At 29.3% G+C, this 14,913-nt stretch overlaps 2 protein-coding genes across 2 annotated transcripts; one reads left to right on the top strand and one right to left on the bottom strand.

The window, feature by feature from the left end:
* Positions 1-5,943: 5,943 nt before the first annotated feature.
* LOC25495290 (probable serine/threonine-protein kinase PIX7) lies at positions 5,944-8,703 on the top strand. The gene is made up of 5 exons (XM_024786003.1): positions 5,944-6,186; positions 6,578-6,713; positions 7,039-7,178; positions 7,259-7,382; positions 8,150-8,703. Exons 1-5 carry the CDS (start codon positions 6,121-6,123, stop codon positions 8,701-8,703), a joined length of 1,020 nt encoding a protein of 339 aa, XP_024641771.1. The 5' UTR covers positions 5,944-6,120.
* Positions 8,704-10,836: 2,133 nt separating this feature from the next.
* On the bottom strand, positions 10,837-14,913 carry LOC25495289 (galactose mutarotase). The gene is made up of 5 exons (XM_013595495.3): positions 14,626-14,913; positions 14,290-14,339; positions 13,641-13,764; positions 13,036-13,143; positions 10,837-11,692 (listed from the first exon to the last, which is right to left on the bottom strand). The coding sequence occupies exons 1-5, from the start codon at positions 14,813-14,815 to the stop codon at positions 11,037-11,039; spliced, it is 1,128 nt and encodes a 375-aa protein (XP_013450949.1). The 5' UTR covers positions 14,816-14,913; the 3' UTR covers positions 10,837-11,036.

Raw genomic sequence — 14,913 nt, 5'->3', positions numbered from 1 at the left:
AATATAAGAAAAGGCTAACCAGTGGAAAACCCCTTAATGACATCTCCTCTTTGAATAACAAATCACCTTTTTAATGGTAAATGTTGTCCTAATATTTTTTTATGTGACTAAATTATCATTGTTAACAATTATGACGTCATCTAATGGAAGGTACACAATAATTTGGTTTCTTTGCACATGAAAAGGAGACAATCTTATCCAAATAAACTATACTAGACTAACTTCGTTTGGGAGGGAAAACTAAAGAGTTAACTTTAAATCAAATTTCTATATGTCAGATACCTAATCAATCACAATTTACACTCTTCTCAAACTCAACACTGTAGCACAAACATCACAAAATATAATTCATCTACAACACAATACTTTCATTACCTCACCTTCTTTCCTAAACTCACTCGACCTCTTAGATTTGAGCTGGTATTTTTTCCTTTTTTTCTTCATTATTCTTCATGATTTACGTTTCTTTCATTCAATGTTTTTTTTGTTTTGCTTTGAATGTTTTTTAATAAATCTTCATTTCCATTATAAGCCTTATTCAATCGATTTGAAATCAGTTTTGTTCAACTATTGTATTTGGATTTGCCTTTTATAAGTTGTTTCTATATTTCACCTTTTTTGGCATGACAGATCTATGTTTTGTTTTCAAACTTCTTCATTTATTTTTAAGAATGTAACTGTTTTGTTCATTTTTCTTATAGATCTTGTGTTTTGTTTGCATTATTAATATACTCATGTGCTTCTTCTTCAAAAAAAAAAAATACTCATGTGCTTTTAAATTTACTTGTGTGCCATTATTCTTCAGAACAGAAGCCAAAATGGAAATACCTTTGGAAAGACCATTTGAAACCATTACTGCAGTCACAAACAAAAAAGATTTTTGGAAGTTGGCTGTTAGGGTTAAAGACAAGTGGACTGTGGTCAAGGATGGGAAGGAGCACTTGGAGATGATAATAGTTGATGCTAAGGTGATACACGTTTTGTTTACATAAGTTATTAATCCTTTATCTTAATTAATGAATAGCTTAAATTTTTTGCTTATAAGTGTTAAAATTGTACACTTTCGCCTTATCCTACTTTGTTCTGATATGAATCCATCACTTGTATTTTCATGTATATTAAGAGAGATTTAGTTTTTGTTATATCAGTTTTATTTACATGTGTTGTTGTGAAGGAACAGATACTTTCCCCTTTTTATGATGTGCTTATTTCCTTTTTATACTTGCCTTTATATGTTTTTAGTATGGTATGAAGTTCTTATACATGATGTTTATTTCATAACTTCATTTAATTTGTGTATAGGGAAATAATATTCAAGTTGTGATCCCTACTGGTTATAAAGCTGTTTATGACAGATCCTTATGGAAAACACTACATACACCTTAAGCAATTTCCAGGTCCAGAACAATGATTTAGCTTTCAAAGCTTCTGACCACAAGTACATGCTCAAATGGAACGGTGCCACTAATGTTGTTGATGTCAATCTACATGATATCCCTAATCCTAACACAAACTTCATCGCACTTACTATATTGTCAATATGTATGCGGCTAAAGTGCATTTTTATCCCTTTAAGTTTGAAAAAGTTGCGATTTTAGTCTCTTATATGAACAAAAACTACAATTTTAACCCTCTATGATTTAGCCCCTTCGCAACTTTGATCCTTTTGGCCAATTTTGACTTAGTCAATGTGTATGTCGCAGGCCACATGTGTAATCATTCAATTAAAAAAATTAAAAAAACAACATAATCATTTTTTTAAATTAAATAAATTAAAATGAATTAAAAAAATAGAAAATTAAATTAAAAATAAAACTCAACTAAAATCGACATTTTTTTTCTTTGTTCAGCCATATTCCCAAATCTAGATACAACATATCTGCATACCTATATTGATTCAGAAATTTGTCAAAAAAATCAAAGTTGCAAAGAGGCTAAATCGTAGGGAGCCAAAATTATAGTTTTTATTCATAGGGGGTCAAATTTGCAATTTTTTCAAACTTATAGGGGAAAAGTTCACTTTAGCCATGTATGCTCAATAAAGTAAAGGCTAAATTGCACTTTTCCCCTTCTAAGTTTGAAAAAGTTGCGATTTTGGCCCCCTATGTACAAAAACTACAATTTTAACCCTCTAAAATTTAGCCCCTTTGCAACTTTGATCCTTTTAGTCACAGACACCAAAGCATACCACACCTGTTTTTTTACTTACAAACACCCAAACGCAATTTATGATTCAAATATTTTATATTTTTTCCATTTTTTCTAACCTTTATTATAACTCACATTAAATTAACAATATTAATAAAAATTTATCAGCCAAATCACATTTTAAATACTTTCCTTTACAATTAAACATCACTTATTCAATATAAACTTTGTTGCAATTTAACAAAAATTATTTCATAAATTTTGTTTTTACTATTAATGCACTAACTATCTAAATTTCCCTTCCAATATTGTAAATAATAAACTCTTATTGAACCCGTGCGTTAGCACGGGTATATTACTAGTTTTTTTAAGAAAAATGTATATAGATGGGTTTTAGCAAAGGACAAATCGTTTGGGATAATCCGAGTTCGATTCATAGGTGGAATGATTCTTGGATAGACTATACTTACCTCGGATTACCAAAGTCTCTTTTCTCTGATAATCGGAGGGTTACCATAAAAAAATGGGTTTAGATGTGTGTAATCATTAATATCACTTTTTCTTTGTGAATTCAATAAAGTCACTTTATTATTATTATTATTATTATTATTATTATTGTTTTTTTGTCAAGTAGTTTAATGAATAAAAATTCACCTCTTAAAAATGAATAAGAGAGATATCTCGTCACATACAAATTATAATATATTGTCCCTATCAATTGAGCTAACCTCACAGAAACTGAATAGTGTCACTTTCATTAATAATAATATATCTCTTCATTAATTTTTGAAAAAAAAGGTGCAGGTAAAGTGTATTCCTCTCACTAAATTATATATCCTTACCTTGACCAAAAAAAAACCTTACACGTATAGGTTTGATAGCATTTTTTTTGCCACTTTATAGGTGCTAAGTTTCCACCGTTGTTGGTAGTAATTAATCTTTGTATGGCGCATACCAATTCTCCATTTTCAACCATGTTTTTTTCATACGTATGAACCAATTAGTAAACTTCTAACTACTCCTTCTGTCCTAAATTATATGACATTTTGATCATTTCACATATTTTATAAGAAATGTAATTAATTTTGTATGGAAAATAGATATTATGAGTTGTTTTACAAAGTTATCTTTAATAAATGGTATGAAAAAGGTAAATTAAAAATTAAAAGAAAAGAGAGAAAGAAATAGGTAATAATATAATAGAAAAAATAACATTAAATTTTTATTGGTATTTTAAAACGATATATAATTTAGAATGGAGGAAGTACTTTATTTAGGAGTCCAAATTATTTATTGCTTGGACCAATTTATTGTAAGTTGAAATCATATTTGCTTTATCAAATTGTTTCTACACTCACATTTTTCTTCTCTCTCAACATTTATGTTGTTCCTCACATTTTAGTTTTTTTTTTGCCACATTTAATTAATACAATTCAAAATAACATTATTTGATAGGTTATTGAGACCTACAGAAATTAAAAGTTTAAACGCTTTTACTGAGCACCATAAATCTTTGAAGATCTTAATAGCATATCAAATGATTATGAGTTTCGCAAAAATTACATGCATGATCTGTATAATATAAACTTACAATTTAATGATCAAATTTTAAAAAATATGTTTTGGATAAAATAATATTGAACGGTGTAACATTGATATAACATTACATCGGTGTAATTGAAAAGTTGTACAAAGATTTTAAAAATTAAAATATTCGTGTTTCCAAACCCTAGCCCTCACCAAAATCACCCCTCCAAATTGGTTTTTATTCTTTCTTTTAGTTAAATAACTTATTTCCACATACTTTCCATTTTATTTGTTGTATTTTTTAAAGTATATTATATAACGTTAATATTTATCCGATTTTTATTAGTAGGAATCGAACTCAGTCTCTCGCATACCTTTTTCGTAATTTTTCTCACCAATAACAACATTTCTTTCTGATTTCTTTTGTTTGTTTCTTATTTATTAGGCTCAACAAGTGAGTGTCACGTATTTTTGTTTGCTATATATTTTCACTTGTATATAAACACTATTCTTCATTCAGCTGATCACACATATTCAATAGACTCCCTTCTGCAAATTGCATCTCTTTTGTAATCTCTCTATCTCTCTCTCTCAAAATATTATTATGTTCATAAATTCTTTTTCCATGACCAAATCTTTTTCTATATCAATTCTTGTTTTTTTTTTATTGAATTTCTTGTATGCATTTTGATGTGATCAATCTAATGTCATCTCTTGTTTTTGAATTTTGTATAAAATATTTACAGATTTGTGAAGTGAAGATATGGCAAATTCAGGATTTTGGATGAAGGTCAAGCTTTTATTTAGTTGCATGTCCAAAAGCTCATCTCGTGGCAAGCACACACAAAATGGTATAATATATATTTTTTTTTCCTACTACTAGCTTGTTCCTCCAATCTTGTTTGAGTTTATGTCATTTTACTAATTTTATAAAAATTACCTTACACAAAATAAAACACAAATTGAATTGCTTGATTCATTCCATGAAATTGGATTATCAATTTGCCTCCACCAAAATCTCAAGCATTAGATTAATCTAATGTCTAAGAATTGGTTGGAGATTGAGATCAGGCAAAACAATATAAGCATGATTTGAACCTAGGGTTACAATTGTCGACTTGATCTTTGATAGTGAAAAAACATAAACAAATGTGATTGATGTTATCGTATCTTGCATACAATAACAATGACTTCAAAATTAGGGATTCAAAGGGTTCCAGTTTACCTTTACTTTTCTTCTTCTTCACTTTTATTTTATACATTAAAATATTCCAAGAGTTGAAATTAATATTGTAAATTAAGAGAGAAAGAATTTTTTATTTTAAAAAGATTATATTATAATTTTTTTTAAATGTATAGTCATGCATTTTTGGATTGACTCTTGTGTGTCACTTTAATTAAAATGTAACTGAATTTATGGCACAAACTTTTTACTTTTTTTCTTTGACTGAACAATTTTTTTTTTCTTTTTCAATGAAACCAAACAAAATTCTTTAATTTCCAAATATTTTTAAAAGACTTTTGATTTAATCTTTTATTTAATAGTATAAAAAAAATTGAGGAATGAGACAAATATAATAAAATAAAATGTCCCTAATGGTCATTTAACAACCATGCTTAAGGAGATTTGAACTTTCTACCTTGAGGTTACAAAGTTTAATTTAAGTGTTTACATTATTATTAATACCCCCTTTGATCTTCATCATAAGAAAAGAAAATCCACTTTTTTAGTTCATTGAATAATAGATATATCTGGTCTATAATAAACTTAAAAATGATATTTTTTTCTTATAATAAAGACAGAAGGAAGTATATATGTACTTCACCAGATCTCCGTCACATCCCTATTTCTTTAAATCTTATCATAAATTTCAATTCCAAACAATATGATTCATCTCATCATTATAAATATTTTAGTTTGATTTGATTCTAACATCACCTTTTATTTTGAATACAATTGAAAATTTGCAACCTTTTTTGGTAAAAAAAATATAAAGTATTATATTACGCTACATTGCAATCCAAGAACATCATGAATATCAATATTTAACGTAATGTATACATGTTATATATGTTGTTGAATGTAGTTGATATTTTTTTTATTGGATTGGGGGCATTCCTAATACTTATGTTTTGATATAATTCTTTTGTATTTAAAAACTATTATGTTGCTTGTTAATTTTTTTTATTAATATGTTTCTTATTAAGTTTGATCTAATATTTTTTTCTTGTAAATTTATAGATGATAAGGCCGTTGCTGGTGCTCAAAATTCTTCAACTCCCATTGGTGTACATTATAATTCCAATCTTAACCAATTTACGTATAATGAACTGAAGTTAGCAACAGGGCATTTCACACCAGAATGTTTTCTTGGTGAGGGTGGATTTGGTTCTGTGTATAAAGGTTGGATAGGTCTAAATGGGAGGATTTCTACAAGACCTGGAATGGGGATGCCTGTTGCAGTAAAAACCCTAAACAAAGAAGGAAATCAAGGGCACAAAGAATGGTTGGTATGTATATTACTAGATTAATTAATTCATATACACATTGGAATAAAAAAAAATTACACTATCATTCGATCATAATTGTCATATCATTACAAATGTTTGGCTTTTCACATATGAAAGTGTGATTCGTTTTACACTTACAATGCATGAAAATTGAACTCATAGAATAATGTTAAACCTAATTGTATTTTTGAAAATAAAAAAAGTAGAATTAGCAGTCGAAAAATAATAAATTTATCGTTGAGTGCTAGAGATCTATTAATATCATCTTTTACCACTATTATCGTGGTAATTCAATTTTTTCTAATAATGATATGTTGATGATTTATTTGGATGATTTCATTTATGATTTGAGTGAAAAATTTATCTTTTTAATGTGTCATATATGTTGCAGGCTGAAATTAACCATCTTGGTGCTCTTCAACATCCAAATCTGGTTAGACTTGTTGGTTTCTGCATTGAAGATGAAAATAGGCTGCTTGTTTATGAGTTTATGCCAAAAGGAAGTTTGGAAAATCATCTATTTAAGAGTAAGTTTACAACTTGAACGTGATATAGTATTTTTTTTAATTGTTTAGGATATCTGAACAATCATATAAATATGTGATAGGTACTTCGAAATATACATTAAGATACCAAGTTAACCTAATGATATCTATTATAGATAGGTTTTAATGTAACTTGAGGTATGAGTTATAAATGTCTTATACTTGATCTTTGTTTGATTGCCATTTTTAGTTCCCTAAATAAATGAATATAATGAGAACTACTTTACCTAATTTCACCATGATAATCTATTACAACTATATTCAAGAACCTTTATAATAGAAAAGTTGTAATGTTGTATATTTGTAGGACGATCTACAACTCTTACATGGGCTATGAGATTGAAAATTATGCTTGGTGCTGCAAAAGGTCTTGCATTTTTGCATGAGGAAGCTGAAAAGCCAATCATATATAGAGATTTCAAAACTTCCAATATCCTATTGGATTCGGTTAGTGAAATTAATATATCATTTTCCATCAAAACCCTAATTTTATGATTCCTTCTATCTTAATTTATTTTCTATTTCAGAATTATAATGCAAAACTTTCTGACTTCGGTCTTGCTAAGGATGGTCCAACGGGAGACAAAACACATGTCTCAACACAAGTAATAGGAACTCAAGGGTATGCTGATCCTGAGTATGTCATGACAGGTTAGTACATTCAAATAATTATATATATCATTATTTCTTCCATTTCATTTGTTGCTAGGTTTAATGGTATGATTCTTGAGTCTAATTAAGGGTCGAGTCACTAATTTTAAATAATAAGTGAGGCCTAAAATAAGTTTTGATATATGAGGCCTATTTTGTCTACAACATACGAGATCTTTTAGTTTATAGAATCTAATAAAAAAATCATTTTCTGTTAGTAGACCTAGAACAGGGGCTTAAGTAGCCTTATCATTGGGGCGATCTGACTTATTTCTAACACATCGAAAATACTAATACATTAATCAATAAATTAACCATGATCCTAAATTGCGGTTGTAGTTATGATGCAAAATTTAATATTGTGACAAAATATAGATAAATATGTTGATGCAACGACAATTGTGGCTGTGATACGGTTGCGTAGACCTCTAAAACCTTTATAATTAGTGAGTTCTCCCCTCATTCTCTTCACACACAAGCCAAAGGTCGAACTTATGACCACCTATTTAAAGAGTCTAAATCTCTTACCACTTGAACCAATTCTTTGTTAGTGTATAAGTTATTTCAATATTAAAGAGAAAACCTAGTTAAATCATTTTCATATGACATGTAAGTTTTTTTTTCCATAAATTATTTTCATATAAGTATTAAACTATTTTCACGCGTACCCTTAGTTGTGGTGTTTATGATGCTAGTTTATTCACTATTATTTGAGATCTTATGCAAGATGGAACTATCTAACATATTATTGTTAAATGTTCTTATAGGGCACCTTAGTTCCAAGAGTGATGTCTATAGCTTTGGTGTGGTTCTCCTGGAGATGCTAACCGGAAGGAAAGCAATTGATCGGAAAAGGCCGCAAAATGAACAAAACTTGATTGAATATGTAAAACCATTCTTAAAAATACCTGGAGGAGGATTCTGTCAAGTTATGGATCCAAGATTTCAAGAACAATATTCAAAAAGAGGAGCTTACAAAGCAATGAAGATAGTTGCGCAATGCGTTTACCGTGATAAAAGAGCAAGGCCTTTAATGAGTGAAGTTGTAAAAGAGCTCAAAACTATCATTGATTACAACAATGATATTCCTACTTCACCAATGCCATCACCGTTATTGTTTAAGGTCTTGCATGATGGCACTTCCTCTTCGAATTCCTCTAGACATGGTGGTGGCGGGAGCGGTGCTAATAAATACGGTCCTAATATTGGTGCATCATCTTCAACTTCAGTTCCAGCAACTCCAACTCGATTTCAGGGTTCGCCATTGAACTTCACTCCTCCTTTACTTTCACCGATTCCTCCTCGTGGTGGAAATCGATGAGATGTGGCATGTGATGCATCTCTATCTTATCTCAAACTATTGAGATTGTATATATATAGTTTAAGGGTGGCTTTTTAAGCCAAAACTTCAATTATCTTTCATGGTTTGTTGATCAAAATGTATAGGCTTTTGTAGGCCTTTCTCATCATTTTTGTAAATTATGAATCATGGGACAAATTTTTAGGTTGATGGAGCTTTGATTGCTTCATATTGGTCTATTTGAAATTTAAGACTCAATGTTATGAATGGTTTCAAATTCTTAATTGGTTTTCTTGTTATATCTCTTAATTCTTGTTATTAAGTGCATACAGTAATTATCTTCAAAATCCAAGCGATTGTTTGATTTGAGAAAGTATGAATCTTTTTTATTTTTATCAATTTTATGAAAATACCACATTGTTTTTATTATTTTTCAAAATTTGTATAGAAACAATGAAAAATTCTGCAACATGTTTAATTTCCAAACTTGAAAGCTCCTTTGCATATATAGACACTTTCCTCTAGCATAATGAAAAATTCTGCAACAAGTTTAATTTCCAAACTTGAAAGCTCCTTTGCATAGACACTTTCCTCTAGCATTCGAGCAAAGAGAGGAAAATTTAATTGATATATTGTTATTATGATTTTTTTTCATAGATAAGTTAAGAATGTTGTTACATATTTTAATTTAGTACATTGTATCTTTATTCTTTGACCAATCAAATTAGAATAGGATATTAGAAATTGAAATTTCAAGTAAACAATTATTCAAATTGGTTTAAGAATTAAGAATGTCATTGAACAAAATAACTTCATCAAACATATGCACGATTCCCTCAAAAAAAAAAAAACATATGCACGGCTATATCGAATTTAAAAATTTAAAGGAAAAATAGATATCAAATAGACATTAGAATTTCATTTCATAAATGTTGGTTTTTTTTCCTGTTAAAATTTAGAACAAATAAATGAGTTTTTTCTTAAATAATTTGGGACAAAGGGAGTACATTGATTTCAAATCAACTTTGGTAAAATACATATAATAATGACAGTGCATCAATGAATGCGTATATTATCAAGGTTACCTTAAAGACTACATATTTTTTTGGACGATTTGCATAATTGCTTGCACCCATTCCCATAGACTCCACATATTGCCATTGCATTGGTAATATACACATACATTAATGTTACTGCATTGCTAAATGAAAAAGTGCATTTAAGAGAGAAGTTTAGTAAATCCGCGCAAACAATTAATGCATAACATTGAAAAAATATTATATTTTAATGCATTTTTGGTAATATACACATGGTTTTAAGGTCATTGCATTGGTCAATATAAATATATTTAAGAGATAAGTCTTTGGAATCAACGCACACAATTAATGTATAGAATTGAAAAAATATGAGAAAATGTATTTAGGAAATGTTTTTTTGACTTATGAGTCTCACTCTTTGGACGAGACTTCCCGAGGCGGAATCCTAACAGTTTACCACCGTTCGAACCAATGTCCTGAACCACTTTCACTTTACAAACCTACACTAATCTTTTCTAGTCAAAACCCCCTCACATGTTAGGATTAGAGGTCCTTGTGTTTATAGGTTTATACTTACATGGTCATAAGAGTGAATATATATTTCATCGGCACACTCACTAAGTCTTAATTATGCCTTTTAATTATTTAAAAATAATCAAAAATTTAATTCTATATTTACCGTTTTTGTTTGACTATGATAACTTATGTAACTTCGTGTTGTCGGTGATTTTTTCACGCTAAGAGCACCAAATTTGGATATCATATCCATTTGATTTTCATCTAATTTTTCTAAGATAATTGTTATGAGAATCGATGGAGTAAATGTAAATCTGTCCAGGAAAAAAGCTCATATGGGCTGATCCATCAAACTCTAAAATGTCGGGGTGCTCACCTATTTTATATATTTAGTGTGCTTGATTTATCTTTGTCTAACATTATAATTATTTGTTATGAAATCAGAAGCATTGACACTTCTGGTTGAATGTGTATCTAATGTCTGACACATGTCAATGTTTGATACTGACATATGTGAGTACATTGAATTTTGTCATTGTTTCGATTGTGATCTGTGACAGTATAGTGGCAGGTATCCATGTATGTGTCAATGCATCATAAGTTGTGAACTCAAAAGCTTTAAAAGTCTCACCTAAAACCAGCACAACCACAACAAATATTACTTATTGTGTCCAAACATACTATACTGTAGGTAGTATAAGGCATTATTACAAAATTGATGAAGCATACATGTCAAATTGTAAATGTAGCAATACTAATTTTACTTGCATGAACACAAATGTGTCTGAACTAAAAGAGTAATTAGAATTGTGAGAAAGCATGTGGAACATTGGTGGAAAACTTCAACAACATAACATGCTTGTAAGGCTTTTCTTTTGTAACAATAGTTGAAGGAAATTTTGGATGATTAACAGAATCAGGAAAAGCTTGACTCTCCAAACAAAGTGCAGAACGTGGTTGATAAACAAACCCTCCTTTTCCCTTATCATTCTTCACAAAATTAGCACTATAAAATTGCAATCCAGGAGCATTAGTACTAAGCTTCATAACTCTCCCTGATTTCTTATCCATAACTATAGCTGCAACCTTTAATCCTTCTTTTTTCTCTAATTTTCCTTTATTAAGCACATAGTTAATATCATAACCATTTGTTTTTGGTAATTGATTAATTCTTGTACCAACAATTTGTGGTTTTAGAAAATCATATGGTGTTCCTTTGACCGATGAAAATTTTCCGGTCGGAATAAGGTTTTTGTCGATAGGTGTGAATTTTGATCCAAAAATTTGAACAACTTCATCTAAAATGTTGCCACTGTTGTGGTTTCCTAGGTTCCAATAAGCATGGTTCACTAAGTTTACTGGTGTAGGTTTGTTTAGTGCTTTTGCTTGCATAATTATGGTTAGGGAATTTTTTCCAAGAATGTAGCTCACTGTTACTTTGAGGTCACCAGGAAATCCTGTAATTCAAAGATATACGATTTCAAATCACAAGCATACATAGAAATTTTCTATTTTATCAATATCAAAGGAGAAAATATATAGAAAAAGAGGTAATGGAGTCTTCCAATCTATGTTAGCGGTAAGAGTTTGACTCTGAAACTTCAAAGGATCGTATTCAAATTTCGTTTCAGAAAGTTGTAACATGATCATTATTGTCACTTTAATTAATTATGTTGTTCTTTTGAATGTTGATTGGTTGCATTTAGTTAAAACAATGTGTACTGACAAGATGTGAGACAAGATGCTCTAATACGTGTGCATCATCTAGACTCAAGATGTTGTGACATTTTCCGTGTGTTTCTACACATCTAGTTTGTTCGCGTGTACTACAAGTTACTGTGGGCTTCTAGATGATTGATTGATGTCGGTTTATGTATATCGTGCGCTTCAAGTTATTTTCAGAAAAATTTGTTTCAAATATATTTTATGAACAACTGATATTTTTAGTCCATTGAAGAAAAAACCCATGTGGATGAATGACTATATAAGGAGTCTCAATCCAAATAGCAAGATATCAAAATCAATATTAAAGATCAGAGGTTTTAGGGTTTTGTGTGTTTGAGTCTTTGTGGTGTATACCACTCTAGCGCCGCCATTGATTATCAAAAGGCTTAGAGTATGTGTTAGTTGAATTGTAATTCATCTCTATTTGTAACTATGATTGAGTCAATCAGTATGGTGAGTGATTGAGAGAAAGTGAGAGAGGTTTCTCATATTCAGGGGAAGTCCTAGATAGAAATACACGGGTAGTATAAGGTGAAGAGGCATTGAACGAACAAGGTTGGTTCATATAAAACTAGAAACTAATACTATTGAGAGTGAATTTCCTTTCTTGGGTGAAAACCTTAGAGTAGGTGACGTTGCACTGAATTGGGTTACCAATTCTCCGTGTTCTCCTTTATTGTTTTACGTTTATTTACTGTTTTTTGTTATTTTATTATCAATACATTATACACGTTGTCCCGAACATTGTGTCTAACATCTATCTTGCGTGAACAAGAATTTCAAATTATATTAACGCATTCTCCATTTTTTTCAACAATTGAATCGGATTACTATGTTTGAATCGATTGAACCAACTAAATTGTAATCCGAAAGTTTCATAAGTTATATCTTCCATCTAATTTTTAAAACATTGCTATATATATGTAGCTATAATTTCATTTTTTTTTCATAGAATGAGAGACTAATTTCTTTTTTTTCCATATTTTAATTTTGGTAATTAATTATATTTTTTTTCTCCTAATACTTGCAATATTGAAGGAATGAAGATATATAAGTTTCATTGTTTACTGCTTACCTTGTTCACCATCAAAACTGTGGTAACTGAATTTGATCAGGGGTTGATCACCTTCTCTTACATACCTTTCTACTTTCCAAAGAACATCACTGAATCCTCTAGTTCCACCTAATTATAAAAAAATAAGAGACATAATGTTTCTATATATGATGAGATGTGGTAAACCAAATTAATCTATGAACCAATTTTTAAATTGTTTGTGTGGTTGCAATCTAGCTGAATTATTATAGTTATTGTGGGTTCTTGCAGAGTAATTGAAGTTGACATAATTCTAATTATAATTTTATGTACAACACAATATTATTATAGTAAACATTTATATGATACTCTCAATATTTCAAAAAAAAAAAAAAATCGAAGTTTTATAACATGTATTATTCACATGATTTACATTGACCATATCTTTTTAACTAATATACAAATATAAATGTTAGTTTGTAAAAGTTTGATTTACTTTAATGAATATTTTTATAATATCAAATTTTTATAATTTTTTTATCATAGTTAATTAAAGATATTGAAGATCAAAGTTATGTATTGACATAAATGAAATGATTGACTGCGACATGTTTTTAGAGATGGAGAAGTAAATAAAACTTGCGTACCATGAAGAGTGTTGTTTCCTTCATTAGCAATTAATTTGTAATGGGTTCCATTTAGAGTAAACTGAGCTCCTCCAATTCTATTAGCAACCCTACCAACGGTTGCTCCAAAGTATGATGTATCATTCTGCAAATTTTAAACATATGGTTTGTATCATGGTGACTATATCAGAATCATCGTAATCAACCGTGATTTTACATAAAATACCAAATGTAGTTTTTAGAAAATTACGGGGGATCGCCGTGATTCTAATATAACTATTGTAATACTAAACATATATTAAGTGAGTGAAGAATTATCGGTTCAAATTTACAACTCAACACGTTGGAATATCCCTTCAAATATCGGTTGTACTTACGGAACGAAACATCTCTTATCATGTAAGGTAGTTTTTTAGGCCAGGTTGAATAGAGTCAAGAAAAAAAAAACTAAAATAAAAGACAATTTTGGTACTGTAAAATCCAAATCCAAATGTGTCACATAGGCAACTTTGCCGTCTAAGAAGAAAATATGTGTGGGATATTAATCAAAGAATTGAAGAAAGACTTGGACGTTTTATCCTTTTCCCTAACTAAATGTCAAGAAAATAAAACAGAACTCAATATGCAAAATGTAAACATATTCAAGGCAATGTTTTAGAACAAGACTTACAGTATATGCCTTTGGAGTATCATATCCAAGAACAATATCACCTAATTTTCCTGAGACAAATTAAATCATATAGTTAATTAAAAATTTAATACAAAATGTATTAAAGAAAATATATAACAAATAAAGTAATGTTTTAAAAACCTAATCAACTATTAGAAGAAAGGAAAAAAAAAATAAATAACGAATCCATCGTTATATCGGAAAAACCTTTTAGTCATGATTCAACTGATTTAAATTGTTCAAACCAAGATTGTTGAACTAGTTCAAGTTTTAAAACATTCACATAAATGAATGGAAATTAGTTTTCAACATAAAAATTAATCAAAGTGTATTTACCATTTTTGTCAGGAAGGACTAATGATACAAGTGTAGCACCCCAGTTAGTGACCTTCAAAGTAAGATCACCTTTCTTGAGCTCAAACAATTTAATATCATCATGATTCTTCTCCTTCTTATTCATTGAGCCATTCACAAATCCAGAAAAAGCTAAGAAGAGAAGACATAATAGCATAAATATCTTGGTCATTTTCCTACAAATTTATATAAGAAATTATGAGAATCATGCAAATATATTAAGAGTGGTGCTTAGTGGGTGTTATATATATAGAAGGATATAGGGAGAGA

The sequence above is a fragment of the Medicago truncatula genome, chromosome 6 (genome assembly GCF_003473485.1).
Source record: "Medicago truncatula cultivar Jemalong A17 chromosome 6, MtrunA17r5.0-ANR, whole genome shotgun sequence".
NCBI classification, from domain to species: Eukaryota; Viridiplantae; Streptophyta; class Magnoliopsida; order Fabales; family Fabaceae; genus Medicago; species Medicago truncatula.
Note: the sequence above shows the minus strand (reverse complement) of the source record. Positions and strands in the feature narration are given on the sequence as shown.

Bases quoted from the DNA above. Each gene is read 5' to 3' on its own strand.
- LOC25495290 (XM_024786003.1), top strand. From the start codon at position 6,121: ATGGGGATGCCTGTTGCAGTAAAAACCCTAAACAAAGAAGGAAATCAA. The intron at 6,187-6,577 runs GTATGTATATTA...TATATGTTGCAG, and splicing joins AAGGGCACAAAGAATGGTTG to GCTGAAATTAACCATCTTGG. The intron at 7,179-7,258 runs GTTAGTGAAATT...TTTCTATTTCAG, and splicing joins CCAATATCCTATTGGATTCG to AATTATAATGCAAAACTTTC.
- LOC25495289 (XM_013595495.3), bottom strand. From the start codon at position 14,815: ATGACCAAGATATTTATGCTATTATGTCTTCTCTTCTTAGCTTTTTCT. The intron at 13,765-14,289 runs GTAAGTCTTGTT...TAAAATTTGCAG, and splicing joins ATACTCCAAAGGCATATACT to AATGATACATCATACTTTGG. The intron at 11,693-13,035 runs GTAAGCAGTAAA...TTTGAATTACAG, and splicing joins CAGTTTTGATGGTGAACAAG to GATTTCCTGGTGACCTCAAA.